This window comes from Primulina huaijiensis, chromosome 5, assembly GCF_012295235.1.
Source record: "Primulina huaijiensis isolate GDHJ02 chromosome 5, ASM1229523v2, whole genome shotgun sequence".
Classification (NCBI taxonomy): domain Eukaryota; kingdom Viridiplantae; phylum Streptophyta; class Magnoliopsida; order Lamiales; family Gesneriaceae; genus Primulina; species Primulina huaijiensis.
The window spans coordinates 32,197-48,500 of NC_133310.1; the positions used below are offsets into that span (position 1 = coordinate 32,197).

A 16,304-nucleotide genomic window follows, 5' to 3' on the forward strand; every position below is an offset into this window, starting at 1 on the left:
ACAATTGAATAACAAAATGTTGAATATCATAAAATAATACACTATAAAATTAATTCACATATGCTTTCATTTTTATTAGGATTAATTATAATAATAATGATGATAATGCTAAATTTGTTTTACTATACTACTACTATCAATAATAATAAAAATAATAATAATAATTTTTATTTAATAAGTTAATAATAATAAAATTAAGTATGATAATCAATTTCATACTAAATAGGCAAAAAAATTAATAGTAAAATCATTTAAATGTATACTTTTTTAATAATTTTTTTTATAATAATAAATTTTATATTACTTGTGTAAAATAAAATAACTGTAATAGTTAATTTTTGATATGTTACCTATATAAAACAACAACATCAATAATAATTATAAATATAAGTATTATTATTATTTTCTAAAAAAAAGTTGATTATAAAAATTGTATTTCTTATTTGTATCTTATAAGTTAATAATATTACAAATAATAATTTTTATAACAATAAGTTTTGATACTACGCATGTCAAATAAAATAATAAGAAATGAAATTAATTGTAATATTTATTTGTATTTAAGTACTTAAAAACAAAATTAACAATATTTATAATAAAAACATTTATATTATTTGTGTAAAATAAATTAATTGTTATACTAATTTTTTTTATATACTACCTATATAAAACAACAACAATAATAAGTATTATACTTTTAAGTACTGTTATTATCATTTGCATAATATAAAATACTAAGAATAACTAATAATACATAGAATCATAATTGAGCATTTTAATCATAAACTCGAAATGTAAGATTATGATAAATTCATTTTTTTTTTTAATACTCAGGTAAATTAATTTATATCAACGCTTACCTCAAATAGAAGTTCAAAATCCAAATTTTATCTGCAAATATATAATCACAAATAAATAAATTAACAGTTTTAATTAAACATTGAAGTACAAACTTAATTTAAAGCATACAAACCTTAGTTGATCAAACATCGAACGAAAATCCACAGGAATGAATACTAACGATACGTTTAAATCGAGAGACATGAAGAATTATAGAAGCAAAAGAATAATACATTTGAAACGAAGGCAAATGATATATAAGCAAATTTTCAGATAAAAAACATGTCATGTTACTACTGATCGGTGATACATCACATCACTTTAACACGCGAATTTTAATTAAATTTTTTAAACGTTTTCTTTGTAAAAAATAAGACTGATGCATGCATTATTGATTGTAGTGGGTCGTCAGTCTTTCACACGACATACTTCCTCCACCACGACCGTCCAGCTATTATTTTAAAAAAAATTATGCAAAGGCGTGACTTGTTTTAAAAAAAATTATTAAGCAAGTCACGCCATATGAGATGGTGTGACTTGCTTTTCTAAAAAAAAATTAAGCAAGTCACGCCATCTGACTATATAAAGAAAAAAATTTAAGTCCATGACTTTCACATACAAATTTTTTCTTACTTTATTTTATTAAATTAATATAAAATTTACAGTAAATGGTTAAAAACTTTTTTTTAATGAAGTAAACATTAATTAAAATGGTAAATGTTAAGTTACAAATACACTCGACACTCCAAAGACTAATAAAAATAACACAAATCCTAATGCAATCCAATAATAACAATAAATCTATCATGTCACTAGAGCGAATAACATTTCTGAAAATATGAACCTTGATCTTCTTATGATACATTCGACATTTGGCTTTTCATTATCAAACATAACTCTGTTCCTCAAGTTCTAAATGTGATACACGGAAGCTACTAAGGCCGCATTGCACATCCTAGCCAACATTGAATTTCCTCTATACACAGTTCGAAATGATTTCAATACTGCCTAAGGTGACCCCATGATTTTGTGCATTCCAAACCATATTCGAACACCATTCCAAATACTCTTAGAGAGAGGACAATAAAAAAGGAAGTGTAATAAAGATATATCTGCCCTCTTACATAATACACGAGATTTGTCAGTCACAAACTGTAGTCTATCACGTGTGAGTAGCTTCTCATGAGCAGTCAACTACAACATATAACGGTGTTTCGATAGTATACTAGATTTCATCAGCAGAGGTTTCTACGGCCAACCTCCCCTACCGTGCAAAAGAACTTATAAGCATTAAAAAGTCCATGAGCACCTCCAAACCAATCATTTCCTCAAATCTGTTGAAACTCGGGACTTGTTGCAATGTTAATATTATTTTGATTTAATTTTTTAAAAAAAGTTGAATATAAGCTATAATTTTTCAAATACGTATATTTTCTCGACAATGAGCCATTTTTCAGAATAAAGAATTAAAATTTAGTTCAAAAAACCAAGAAACAGAGTGCTATACCGACATTCATTTGTTATTTGTTAGCATAGCCCAAGCAACAGATTACCGAAAATCAATATAAATTTTTGAATTTGAATTTTTTAAGTTGGTATCCTTAAAATTTGAACTTTTAATTAAATTCCAGAACTGTTTTCTAATTTCTAAATTTTAAACAATCACATTTAAATTCAAGTTTAGAAAAATACAAAATCTTCAAACAACGCGTAAAATTCAAGATTCGAATTATTTATGTATATAATTCTTCTAGCATCTACATAAATGTAAGTGCAAATAAATTTATTTTCTTTATATTTAATTGTGAAATGCCGGTGATGCCCATCTTTTGTTGGTTGTACGGGCTCGCAGTGTGGGTTTTAGGTGGAAAACCACATAAAATTGAGGATAATTTTGTGTTAAAGCTTTTATACAACCATAATATTCGGTACATTTATTAAATTTATTGATTATTAATTTTCACAAGCACGCTTCTGATCCTCGTAGTCATTGATCAAATTAATGACATCAGATTTTATAAGCAACGGTGATCAACTTCTTGTAGTCCATACAAAGCTTTCACCCATAATATTTAATCGTTTGGGATACCTTTTCACAAAGTGTACATTTTTCCAACTGATAAGACTACAGCTTACACAAATGAGTTTTTATGGCATTAAAAAATAAGGCAGCGAACTCAACTCATTCCAGCACACGGGTGGTTTAATCCTATTTGACACCCTGCCCCAGCATTGAAGTTGTTTCCAACAAATTCTCACCATCCTCGTCAACCCTGCTCCAATTTGGGGCTCTTAAGGTAGACGACCTAGTCTGGTTGAAAGCATTCCCTCTGAATCCTATTATTTTAGATGAAACCATGGGCATCACAAGAACTGAAGATGTGTGAATGGATTCTTCTCCGAGACCCAATGATAATGAACAAGCAGCCTGCATGAAACCAAGGTTTGAATATGTCATCATTTCAATCTGCTATCCAGTTAAAGAAACCCAATATGAGATGTTACAGAACCTTAGCTTTGACAATCAAGTTTGTAACCTTCGTCTGCGTCAAACGCACAAGTGAATTCCAATCTTTAATTTGCGAATCCTCAGATGGCATGACAAAACTGTGACAATGGCAAATAGAGTCCGATGAGGGACCCCCACCATCGAACAATATTAGTTGAACAATCACAAAAAATGAAGTAATTGATTCTACAGAAGATATTGATTACTCATTTATAATATATATCATACTATAAGCCTTGGAAACTTTTGTGTTCCTAACCACTGTGCAAAGGGGTACCCAACATACTCAATTGTTTATTAAAAAAGTTTAAAATTATATACAAACCAAGGGGCATCAGACTATATGACAGGTAAACTGGTCATGAGTTTCATCAACATCCTTCATGCCCAGATAAATCCCAAGACCTTGTTCCCTGATTGCTAGTATAGAATTAATAGAGCTAACAGAGAATTTGTTTCAACGCTGTGCTTCACCTCCCAAAATTATCATGCAATTCGTTAATCAGTAAATTGACTCAAAGACCTTAGCTGCTACGGTTTTATTGCTCCCTAAACTTGCATTGGTTTTGGTTGTGAATATGAACAAATACAACGCGACCAAAACTATTTTAAGGAAAAGATAAGTGGGCGAGAGGTTAAGGATAGGGTTTGAGAAGAACAAAGAGTGGAGGTTGATATTGTAGGACTTTTGAGAGCATCCTATTTATGAGATAACTTGATGTTATAATGGCTTCACCACTTAGGTTTTTGGGCACACCTTCATGGTAAAGATCAGGGCTCTAGTGACCGCAAGAAGATCAAGATTATTTCTTTATGCAACACCATTCTGCTGTGATGTTGCTGTCAATACAAAAAAGGACTGCAAGATGAAGTGGTTTTCACGATCAAGTATAGGGAAGATGCTGTTGCCAAAGGATTCACTCAAACCCACGACATTGACTAGCATAACATATTCGCCTCAATTGCAAAACTCAATATTATGAGAGTACCCTAATAGTCTTGAATTTGACAATTGATATAAAAAATACTTTCCTTGACGTCAATTTACATGACGAAGCATATATAGAATTCCTCTGGGATAAAAAGAAGATAGAAGAAGAGTATGCATATTAAAGAAATCAATCTATGGCCCACAACAGTCTCCTAGGGAATGGCTTGATAAATTTAAAATGATAATTAAGAATTAGAGTTTGAACAAGCTCAAACTGATTGTATCTTGTTTTCTAAGCAATCAGATGATGGTAAAGTTGCCATGCTAACGGTTTGCATGGATGACATTATTATGCAAGGAAATGATCTTGCGTAGATAGATGAATTGAACTAATTTCTGGCAGGAAGGTTTGAACTTAAAACCTCGGTAATCTGAGGTACGTTTTAGGCATGAAGGTAGCCAGGGAATAAGGAATGAATCTTCATCTCGCACAGAAAGTATGCTCTAGACCTTCTTCCATAGGTAGGAATGCTTGGGTGTAGATCTACAGAGGCTCCGGTAAGGCTCCCATGGACACAAATCACAAGTTAGGTCTTGAAGAAGACTGAGGCTGTCGGCAAAGCAAGATATCAAAAGCTAATTCGTAACTCGATTTCCTTTCTCACATTAGACACGACATTGCTATTGTAAATAGTAAGATAAGTCAATTTATGCCCTCTCCAAAGGAGAGACATCTAGAAGCAGTTTACGAAATCCTAAGACATCTAAAAGGTAACATAGAAGAGGCTTATATTTCAAGAAGAATAAAGATTAACTGAGATACACACATGCTCATCGGTTAGGTTCATTTATTGACATACGATGTATGACAGAATTTTGTGTCTTATGTCCAGACAATCTCATAACTTTAAGATACAACCAGTTGTAGCTCGTAGTAGTGCAAAAGCATTAGTTTACAGCCTTGGCTCACAGAATTGCAATGGAATATGGCTGAATCATCTAACGCAAGAGCTAAGGATGCCCAGCAAATCACCAGAATGTTGTGACAATGGCAGCTATTAATGCCAATCAAAAATATAAGGCAACTATATTGCATACAGTAATGTCCATTATAATATTGGAAGTTAGTCAGCATTTCAACAAAGTGGAAACTGACAATGGCGTTGTGCACATGACCTCCATTCCTACCAAGCAAAAAGCTACATACATTCTCAAAAAAGGCTTATGGAAAAACAATATTTAATGATCTGCTGAGAAATTATCAACATTCACACTTATGCCCGAGGGGTTGTTAGAAGATTATAACATTTTAGTCATCATTGGAGTATCTTATTATTGAATGTAGGAGTATTTTGTTTAACTAGAATCATTCTAGCGGGGAAAGTTTGCAGGTTAGGTTATTAAGGGCAAGTTAGTTTTTTTCCTCTTTCTAGTTTATTTCCTCTTTTGTCCTCTATCCATAGATGTAACTCCCAGCTTTTGATTGATGTAATTTTCAAGGATTATTATTTTGATCCTTGTTTCAGTAACAGTTATCATACCTGTCCATATTCGAATGAGTTGCATCTGCAGAAACCAGAGCCGTATCTTTAATTCCACCTCCTGACAAAATCTATAATTATCTCCAATACCCCTTCATGAAGGTAAAACTAAAAATGGATCCCTATGTAATATGAAATACCTTTTGCTTCATCTGGTGCCAACAAAGAAATGCCTATGAATACAGAAATCATTCCCAGAATGAACATCGTAGTTCGTAATGCATCAAGCACCTGTGTAAATACATGCAATTTTTACCATGAAATGCCAATATTGTTGTCCACCAGTAATAAAGCAAATATGTGTCCAAGAAATGTTTCTGAGCAAATAGCATTTAGCACCCCTTTGGAAATCCAAAAAGGCGCATAACCCCTTCGATTAAATTAATGATCTTCTAAAGCCCTATGTTTCCAAAAATCAGGTGTAAAATCTCCTGCCAATAGGGGATTATGCCGGAATTTTAAAACACAGGGTTGTAAAAGATCTTTAATTTAATATAAGGGGGTTCTATGTTTTTTTAAAAAAATTTGAAGAGGATGATAATTTCATTTTGCCAAATTTAACTGATGCTCCAATTGAAGTAACTTGCTGATTAGACATTATGAATCAGGATTGGAATGCGAGCTATTTCTATCAACATTCATGAATAAATACCTTTTTCTAAACAACATTTTCCTATTATGAAAAAGAGCATGTCATAATATGTGATGCGCACATTATTGAAGAGAATACATTGGTAATTTCATCAGAAAAAACAAAACGAAAAATCGTTGCTTCTACAATACAAAATACTAAAAGGAGAATAGGGCACTTAACCATATCGAGTTTATTGAATTCCCGGTAATTGTTTATTTATACCATGGTCATTTATTTGTTCTTTATCTTGTCTTATTCGGATTCAATTTCTTGTATAATAAAGTAGTTCTCGATTAAATTTAGGAAGCAGGCTGTGCTGGCAAAGTTGAACTACAAAATCCCTCGTAGCTAAGTAATGAGCGTCAATGAGCAATGGAAAACCTCAAAAGTTCAAGAGGCCTGCCAAATATTGGATATCTCATACAATGATTTGACCATTTCAATCAAATTTTGATGGGAATCCAGATTTTTCCCCTTCTTCAACCATGGCTTATTCCGGTTAGTATTACCTGGTGCAACAGCTCACTGAAATGGTCGGACATGTCTTTGTACAACCTTTTCACATCTCATGTGCAGTATTCTAAATGACGGTCGAGACAGCCGAGGTGTAATGACCCGAATTCTTATTTTGAATGAAGTATTAATTAANATGTTGGATCCACTGAATTTTAAATGGATAACTCGATCTACTTCCAATTACGTTATCTCGAGAAATCCAACCAGACGAATAAGATTCCGACACGTGGCAGATAAGATTGATTCGGATTTCTGTAATAGTCCGGATGCAGCCTATAAATGGAAGCCGAATTCTTTTGTTTCCTACACCGCATCCTTCAGAGAGAGAGAGTTATAGTCTTTTACTTTAGGCTTTCTAGCCAGTTTCTAGGGCACTTTGGTGTCGGGAAGTTTCGGAGCTAGTGTCGACTCGAGGGGGGTCGGTGAACTGAGATCGAGACATCATCAGCTGGCTGACGACGGATGCAGGTATAATCCTAAAGCCTTTAGGAAGAACTTTATAGCATGTTTGGTAATTCAGAATCTGGTTTGATAGTGATTTCATATTGTTGGTATTGTCTAGGTTAAGAGTTTTCTGTCAGATTGTTTTAGTGAGGTACGTGATGTACTGACTGAGATATCCAAGCGTAGTATACACACTTATATGTTGCATATTTATGTGTTGCATTATACATGTTTTACTGCTTTGGCATATTATGAATGACATATCATGTTGAGCCTGATATCTTTTGAGATATAGCTCGTTTGTTGAGGCCGCTCAGCCCTATTCTGTATTGTAGACGATGGGGCATCGAGAGCTACAGTGTCCGACGGGACCCGCATCTCTGATGACCTGGACATTGTAGGTCCACGTCTTGATGATGAGTGTGAGAGCCAAAACATGCCTAGGGCAGATGAGAGACTACACACTCAGGCGCCTCTAGACTGAGCATGAGATTCTTGACTTGATCCTTGATATCCGAGCATATTGCATTTCGCATGCATTATATCAGTTTGTATACTCGTACATTCTCGTATTGGGCGATTGTCGCTCACGTCCTTGTTTTCATCTTGAACACCCCATTCCACGGGGCAGGTCTTAGGTTGGACGGTTCGGACGACCAGGGCAGTGGCTAAAGCAGTTGAGTTTTCGGTGGTGATCCAGAGGAGGTTTTATGTGGTTTATCGTTTTATTGTTTAGAATTATGTTTTCGATATGGTTGTATTAATGTTTAAGACTGCTGTTGTTTGTTCTGTTTTCATTTGGGTTGTAAGATGATTAAGTTATTTGGTTTCCGCTGTTTAATTGTTGTTATTAAGTTTTAATGTTGCATGCTTATTAGTCTGTTTAGTAGTGGCTCGGGTAAGGGCGCTACACGAGGTGCCTAGGCAGTAGGTGCCCCTCGACCACCCCGCTTTTGTCTAAGACGGTCTCTATAGGCGGTCTGAGACTATCCAACGGGCGAGCAAACGGCGGAGGCGGCCGAAGAGACAGCCGACACGGTCAATGATTTTAAAATCCTAATCAACTATCAAAGTCAAATAATTTTAAAAATCAGTCAAATTCAATCAATTTAAAAAATCCTAAATATAATAAAAACGCATCTCACTCTTTTTTGTATTTACTTATGGTTTCAAGGGTCCTCCACCATCAGCCACCGTCTGCCTCAAACTGCTTTCAGCCACCGCCGCCATCAGTCATCACCTTAATTATCTTGTTAGTTTGTATTTATATATTTATTTGCATTTTATCTAGATTGTATGAAATTTGTTTTGGAATAAATATTATTTAATTACATAAAAAATGATGATTATTTGTAATTATGTACATTGCATGATTATATATAATTACTTATAAAAAAATTGCTAAACAAATTCAACCGCTTAGGTGGCTGAGGCGGTTACTGACCGCCCCACCACCGCCTCCCACCATTTACAATATTGCTCATGTGTGTTATCAAGAACTGTTAAGTATATTCATTATCAGGAAAAACGCTCCAAAATTTACACTCTTTCTGCTTTAGTATAAGGTAAAGATATAGCCCATATAAAATATCCCAACAATATCCATCATGACCTTTTTAAAGTCACAAAAAACTGGCGGAAACTAATGTCATGAGAAATTCACTCTTCAGTTGCACCAACTCAAACAGGTTTCAATTGGAGAAAGGTCATATATACATTCTACAAGTATGAACCAATCTCTGTGCAATTTAATGACTGTATAAATATTTATCATTTCAAAACAAAGGTCAAGAAAATGATCACTGCACATAGTGAAAATTTAACGTAGAGGATGGAACACCTGATACTCCTGGAAATACATGAATCCTGTACAAATGGAGAAAAATGTCCAAGCAATTTGAAACATTGGGACAATGAGTATGGCATCAAACAGAGACAATCCTTCGTTCAGCCTTGCCATCTGCAGACAGATGTTAATACAAAATCAAACATTAACATGATTCATTATCTCACGCAAACCTGCAGACTTTTTTCCCACCACTATAAAAAAAAAGTTGATGTCATGATGATTACCCAAAATCCAGCTGTGCTAAAAAATAATAGAAGCATAGAGTAGGTGAACCAGCTATGCAGCCGATACCCGCTTGAAAAGGACAACCTTAACAGATTTGACCTATACGAGTGAACAGGAAATTAGAAATGGATGTCATTAGCATTTTATGTGCGGTGGAGACCCATTGGGCCACAACTTACAGAGACTTTGCAAACAATACTGAGCATGATCCAACAGCACCAGACACAACAGCATAAGAAAAAGGAAGAAGCATGCGCCAGTACGGCTTGATGTCATTCCCAGGATTAGCGAGCAGCAATTCTCCTTTCCTGAATTTCCAATGGTAATTTACATGGACAGATAGAAGGATCATAGAAAGGAAATGAAAGATATAAATTTAATGGAAGGAAGATATAGCCTAAATTCTGCCAGGTTGACAAACTTCCTTGTACCTATATACTGAGTGATGAAAGCCAACAACCAAAACCAAAATCAGACAGTAAATCAGGAAACTAACGCTGCCATAATTCTCTGCCAACTGCTCAGGAGTGTAAACTGTAGAGAGATAAAGAGCATTTAAGAAAACTCTATATGCAAATTTCAGAGTACAATAAAATAGAAATATAAAACTCATCCATGAACCCCTATCCTATTCAATGCTTGTCAAGTAGCAACTGATAATGCACGGATACTTCATAAATTAGTCCAGTTGCTGAGTTGAAGAAAATATCGACCAGTATTTCAACAATAATCAGAAATGACATGATTGGGTACGAGACAAAGAAGAGGGAAAACAATGCTTCCAGTTCAATTCCGTACACAACATTGACATTGGTAAGCATAAGAAATCAAATATCGAAAGAAAATATAGCCAACTCGATGCCATATTAACTTATGCAGTACCAATGTTAAGGACCAAGCATGTATTTGCACTGCATGGCTAAGACAGAGAAAATTCATCTCTACACCTCAACCAATTATGTTACTATGAAATCATGAGGAGCGCTAGTTGACATTTTTGTTATCAGGTGAGAGTGGCGAAGAGAAAGATACTGACAAAGAACTGAGATGTGAATTCAATTATATTCTAATGCAAAATGCGGCAATAAACTAGTCTATTAGTTGGCAAACCCTTGATTTTTTTCATCCACCAATCATATTGAAGAATTTGCTAAAGCTCGATTAAGATATTCCAATGGAAAATCAGTGCAAAGTCAAACAAGACTCTTTCTATCTCTGGAAGACTTGTGTTAAGACTTCATTTGGCATATCTATTGTAGCTTCCACTCCTGAACTTTGAGTTTCCAAGCATAAAAAAGTTCCACTAGTGACCATGTGACTCTATTAATGACATGAGATATTTAGATGATCTCTATACCTGATTAAAAATCAAAATATACCATCATTTTGAAAATTAATTAAATCAAAATGTATCTAATAATGCTGAAGGAGGATAATATGTTAAAAAATAAACCTCTATCTGAAAATATATCCCACATATTCGAGTGCAGTTAAAGTTTGGATTTTTCAACATTACCAAACAAAGCACAAGCAGCTTCTTGTCATGTACCAGAAACATTTTTTTGCTAGTGTGAAAAATTAAAATGTTACAACCATGTAAATATTGTTTGAAAACTACTGTTCATATAACTTCATTTATTTTCCAATTCTTTTGAAGCAAGATGATGGAAGCCCATGACAAAAATAATACCTGATCTACGTGCCCTCTCTAATTGTTTGGAAGCTATATTGGTAGAAAAAATAGAGGTTTGGCAGCAGGAAGTTGAACCAAATTCTAAATGCTCCAGAAACTTACATACCTGGCGACTGGTGGTTACCAAAAGCAACTAGGAAGATGTTTCCAAGCACAATAAAGGCTGTGGCAACAAGTACTCTGTCAAAAACATTCCCGATATTAATGATTATTAAATATTAGGGAATAAATAAATCAACAAGATTGCATGCTATTCAATTAGTAGAAGTACTCAAGCTTAAGAATTTAGATTTAAACATACTTTACAGTTACAGTTTTATTTAACACGAAGTAGGAGAATGCAATGTTTGACACAAATTGGACAGATCCCAGAGCTGCAAGTAGCGACTGCGGATAAAATTTAACCACAAAAAAAAAAAAGAACACAATCAATGAAAGGCAAAGAAAAGGAACAAAGAGGAAACATGGGTTATGGACAAAGAAATAGTAATGAAACCAAAAAAACTTCAATTAGGCATTTATCAACCATCAAGGTAAGGAAACATTTTATAAATGAAGCACATTTTCAAATGGTTCATTCCAAATGCCAACTCTCCATCTTACTGACCTGAGCAGCGTATCCAAAGGAAACGAAATTAAAGCAGTTTCCAAGAATGAAAAAAATAATACCTGCGTTTATTAATAATATAAGATATCACTTGCTATGGAATTCTTCATGAAGTCGAGGGTATTTAATGCATTTAAAAACAAGAAAATGATTAATTAATGGTACCAATCCTCCAGGTCTGGAAATATATAATGGGCTTCATGAAAGACTTCCCATGTGTCCCATCGTTGCCAAGTATGGAATGCTTTTCTCTCTGCAAATTAGACACAAGTAAATGCTGGTTAAAAAAAGAAATTAGAATACCGCAACAGGTTTTCTTGTTTTGCATCTATTGTGGTTCTTTCCAAAAAAGGAAAGAACTTGTGCAAAACCCATATAAAAAATGATATGAAAATTAAAAGATTATTGCATTAATTTTAGAACTCAATCAACTCATTATTAGCTCACGGTGGTCTGTTCCAAGATTACAATGTTTTAAGCGGGTGGATCACTCACGGATAAAGCTCACTAGATTTGCATAAAAGCACAACTAAAACACAAGACAAGATTATCATTTCAAAACCACTTAAAGATGCACCAAAAAGAAATAAGATATTCAATCAAACACCATGCAAAATTACATGCACTGAACAAAAGAGAGCCATCCTTTTGCACTCAAGAACAAGCAAATGTAACTTTTCCACAGAAACACTCTTTCGGTGAGCGAGAAACTTATAAAGACAAATTGGAAAGCATAATGTACCTCGTCAAGACCCAATTTAAGAAGGTTAGTTCCAAAATTGATGGCAATGCTTCCGAAAAGGTTTATGAAGGCTCCAATCACCCACTCTCCCATTGATAAAAGATGTGAAGAAGCAACTAATGCAGTACGTACAAAATTTTGATACTATTCGCCGACATTAATCACTAATGTTGCAACGCCCAGTCCATCTGATTTTTGGTGTCCACCAACATAGGCATTGTAGCTGATTAGCGTCCAGACCAGAACTTTGTTCACCCAAACTGTATGCCCATCAGGAAGCAAGAACAGACAGGATGGATTGAATAGTGACGACAGTGGCCAAAATTTGATTGAAAAGAATACTCCCCAGGAGAACTCGTGCAGCTGATGGTTGTGGTGTACCAGTATAAAAATGTCAAACAAGTCAGGAAACTACAAATTTCGGCATAAAAAAAAAAGCATAAGCATATAAATAATTGATGGTACTTTGTCTCGATGCAAGTAGGCCATCATAGTCGCAATTCAGGATAAATAACTGTACCTTAACCAACCTATGACGTAAATGGAGACGAACTAAAATCAAATCACCATATTGAATTCGAATCAACGTTAGGCCAGCTAGGTTTTAAAGTAAATTGATTTCCCCCTATCCAACGGTTGTTCAAATACATAAGAGTTACACATCAACCATGTTATCTGGTGACGGCAAAAAGTTTTGAGAAAAACCGAATGCCCCAAAACTCAAATGCTAACTAATCATCAAATCGAATTACAAACAAAGACGCCTCTGGATCAGGAATAGACATTTTTATTACTTCTTAAAGCAAAAAAAGGTGTAAAAACCATACCGCGACGGTCGGCGGTGAAAGATTTGATGCCCTTTGTTGAATTCGAAAGCCAAAACTGTAGTCGGAAAGATTTGTACTTAATAATGACGATATGGGATAGCTATTGGAAATCAGTACAGATGTAACTTTGCCTGAGAAGAAAAGAATGCGGGGAGGCTAAATTAGCAAATTGCAATGCATCTTCTCATGCATTTGAGGAAAATAAAGATGGAGAGAAGCAACGACAAAATATAAATCAGACCGACGTTTTTGAACGTGGACTCCAAGCCATTTTGAATGTTCTTGGATTGTGGCTTTCTACCTTTGTTCCTAATCTTCTTCTTTTTTAACTATTTCACCGTTGAAATGATTAGTTACACTATTTAAATTGTTTTATTCATACATAAGCTAAATATGCTCTGCATTTGTATGCGGGGTATTGTTTAATATAACATCGATCAATTATTTTTTTAAAAAATAATCTCTTAAAATATATTTTAAATACATTTGTATAGGTATTTTTTTAAAAAAAAATTGCCCGCATCTATTTTCCCAGTTTCTCCTTGTATACATGATCCAAAAAACATCTCAACATTGATTTAAGAGAAATTAAAGAAAAATCTTCAATCCAAATTTCAATTTAGGATTTACTCTCTTGATTCTTGAACACAAAACTTTAGTTTGCACTCCTCAATCTTGACAAAAGTGATAAAACAAAAAAACAAAAAAAAAACACATAATTGGTTTTATAACTGGGTCAGAAATGATATCAGAGTCAAGGTAAAATATTTCAAATATACAATATTATTATTACTGTGTAATTAAATGTTTGAAGATGAGATTTTTCTCAAATTATGGATCCGAATATACGTTCGAGATTCATTATTTACATGACATATTCTAATAATTCGGAATATTTGAGACAAGAAATCTAACAAATGTTAGACATCAAAAGCAAAAAGAAAATTATAAGAAATATAAGGTAAATTTATGGTTCAGAGTAATAGGTTCCAAGAAATTGTCTCGGATTTCTTTAAGCTCTCCGGAAATCTTAGAGATATCTAAAAGACAGTATGAAACTATTATGTACTACATAAAATTGAAGAAATCATTGAGAAACAATAATAAATTTTTGGAACGTTAAAGGATATTCAAACAATAATCCATTCTATAACAACAATCAGGTTCTAGTAAAAGGAACTCGGAATAAATGTTGATATCGTCCTTTGATACAGAATTCTTATTACATCAAATAGGGAAGGCAAAAGTAATAGAAAAACATTTAACCGATAATGAGAAAATGATCAATCTAACTAAAAATTATCAAAATATACATTAATATGATAACAACAATAGAAAAGATTGGTATGTATGATCTTTAAGAACTTGTAGAGTCTTTTACAAACCCCAAGATCATAGATCTAAAGATGAACAAGAATGTGGGCGAAAATTCTATGATTAATAAAATACATTTACAATAACCACCGAGAGAAATTGTGGGATCCTATGGCACTAACATTGGAAGAACCGGAACAAATTTCCTAACTAGTGGGGAATCGCGTCCAACAGTAACAAGGTCAAAAAGAAATCAGGTTCATTTGCATTAAACACCGTATGGGAAGACTGTTGAGAATCAATACATACATATAGAGTTATAATTAAACTTGACGTACTAGACTTCAAAAACAGATAAGATCTTGTAGACGAATAGACATTAGCAATAAAAATCGTAGCATGAACACTTGATCTCAACAAATAAGGATTTATTAAACTTTTAGAAACGAGTCTCATGGGATTATTCAAAATCTCTTGTTACATGACTTCAGCAGAAACCAAAGAATCAGTCCTAACAGGAAAATCTCTTGGCGAGATAACCGAAATAATGACTACCCTATTTAAAGCACAATTTATAAGAGTTGACTATTTTAATAGTCAAGACACGGAGAAGAAAATGAAATATACTCAAGCTTTGTATAGTCTTAAATTACATGACATCTGATGAATATATTATATTATTCACTAAATATAGATGGAAGTCATGAGTCGAAGAAAATATAGCAATGTAATTTTTCTTCACTAAAATGCCAAGTCTCTTGAGATATGATTGAAATGCTTCAACTCTCCAGACACTAATATGTGCTGGAATTTTGTTTCAGCAAACTCTCACTTCCAAATTGAACAAGAAACTACACAATTGTCAATAAAGAAATAATTGTCACACGGATCCCCTAACGACGAGTCTGTGCCCGATGTGTGAACTCAGCCCTAGAAGCTAAAAATTCACATTTCACCATGCTTGGGATCGTGCCCCTACTTAATTTTCAAAGCACAGGTACAAACTTGATGCATGGGTTAGGGTACGAAAACGACTGAATTTACAGAAGTGTTCTTAAAGAAATTTTACATCTATGTCTTGGCTGAAGTACTCGTGAATTTGAACATCACATAAGAAAGTTGTCCCATTTGCCAAAATATATCAACGTGGGGGAAATCATCTAACACATTAACTTCATGCCTTTATTCAAATATAATATAATATCTCTAGTTTTCATTTTATATAGTATTTTTTTGGCATATCATTCTATATAGTATTTTTTTAATATAAGAATATCATATGATTATTGAGAATTTTTAAACATAATTTTCACTTATATACAATAAATATTTGCAATTTTTTGGATTCGAATAAAAATATAGGTCGGGTTTAGGTAGCGATTTTCTACCTGATCTGATAATTTGGGTACCCAAATTTAATTTATAATTTTTATTTTGATTTATAGACAAGATCATAAATGAGTTAAATTAAAATCGTGTCTTTATAGTTATATTTTAATTGATGATGCTAACATATTAATATTTTTGTAATTTTTAGTTTAAATATATTGTAATTAATTTTTAAAACTACAAAATATAAATTTAATATATATATATATATATATATTTATTATTTTTTAAATAGAATAATAC

At 33.3% G+C, this 16,304-nt stretch overlaps 1 protein-coding gene across 3 annotated transcripts; it reads right to left on the minus strand.

Moving 5' to 3' along the window:
• Window positions 1-2,830: 2,830 nt before the first annotated feature.
• On the minus strand, window positions 2,831-13,726 carry LOC140976047 (probable magnesium transporter NIPA8). 3 transcript variants are annotated; one of them, XM_073439892.1, is made up of 15 exons: window positions 13,604-13,726; window positions 13,359-13,489; window positions 12,532-12,894; window positions 11,955-12,042; window positions 11,790-11,851; window positions 11,484-11,569; window positions 11,289-11,362; window positions 9,921-10,023; window positions 9,669-9,797; window positions 9,489-9,588; window positions 9,256-9,375; window positions 5,962-6,052; window positions 5,822-5,882; window positions 3,351-3,447; window positions 2,831-3,268 (listed from the first exon to the last, which is right to left on the minus strand). In XM_073439892.1, the coding sequence occupies exons 3-15, from the start codon at window positions 12,622-12,624 to the stop codon at window positions 3,050-3,052; spliced, it is 1,323 nt and encodes a 440-aa protein (XP_073295993.1). In that variant the 5' UTR covers window positions 12,625-12,894; window positions 13,359-13,489; window positions 13,604-13,726; the 3' UTR covers window positions 2,831-3,049. The 3 variants fall into 3 exon arrangements, with proteins under 3 accessions (XP_073295993.1, XP_073295994.1, XP_073295995.1); XM_073439893.1 differs by having other exon boundaries at window positions 13,600-13,697; XM_073439894.1 differs by having other exon boundaries at window positions 12,532-12,942; window positions 13,359-13,674.
• Between the last annotated feature and the right edge of the window lie 2,578 nt (window positions 13,727-16,304).

Coding starts and splice junctions, on each gene's coding strand:
- LOC140976047 (XM_073439892.1), bottom strand. CDS start 12,624: ATGGGAGAGTGGGTGATTGGAGCCTTCATAAACCTTTTCGGAAGCATT. Junction 11,852..11,954: donor TTTCCAGACCTGGAGGATTG/GTACCATTAATT, acceptor TAATAAACGCAG/GTATTATTTTTTTCATTCTT. Junction 6,053..9,255: donor TGTATTTCCAGGAGTATCAG/GTGTTCCATCCT, acceptor GTATTTACACAG/GTGCTTGATGCATTACGAAC.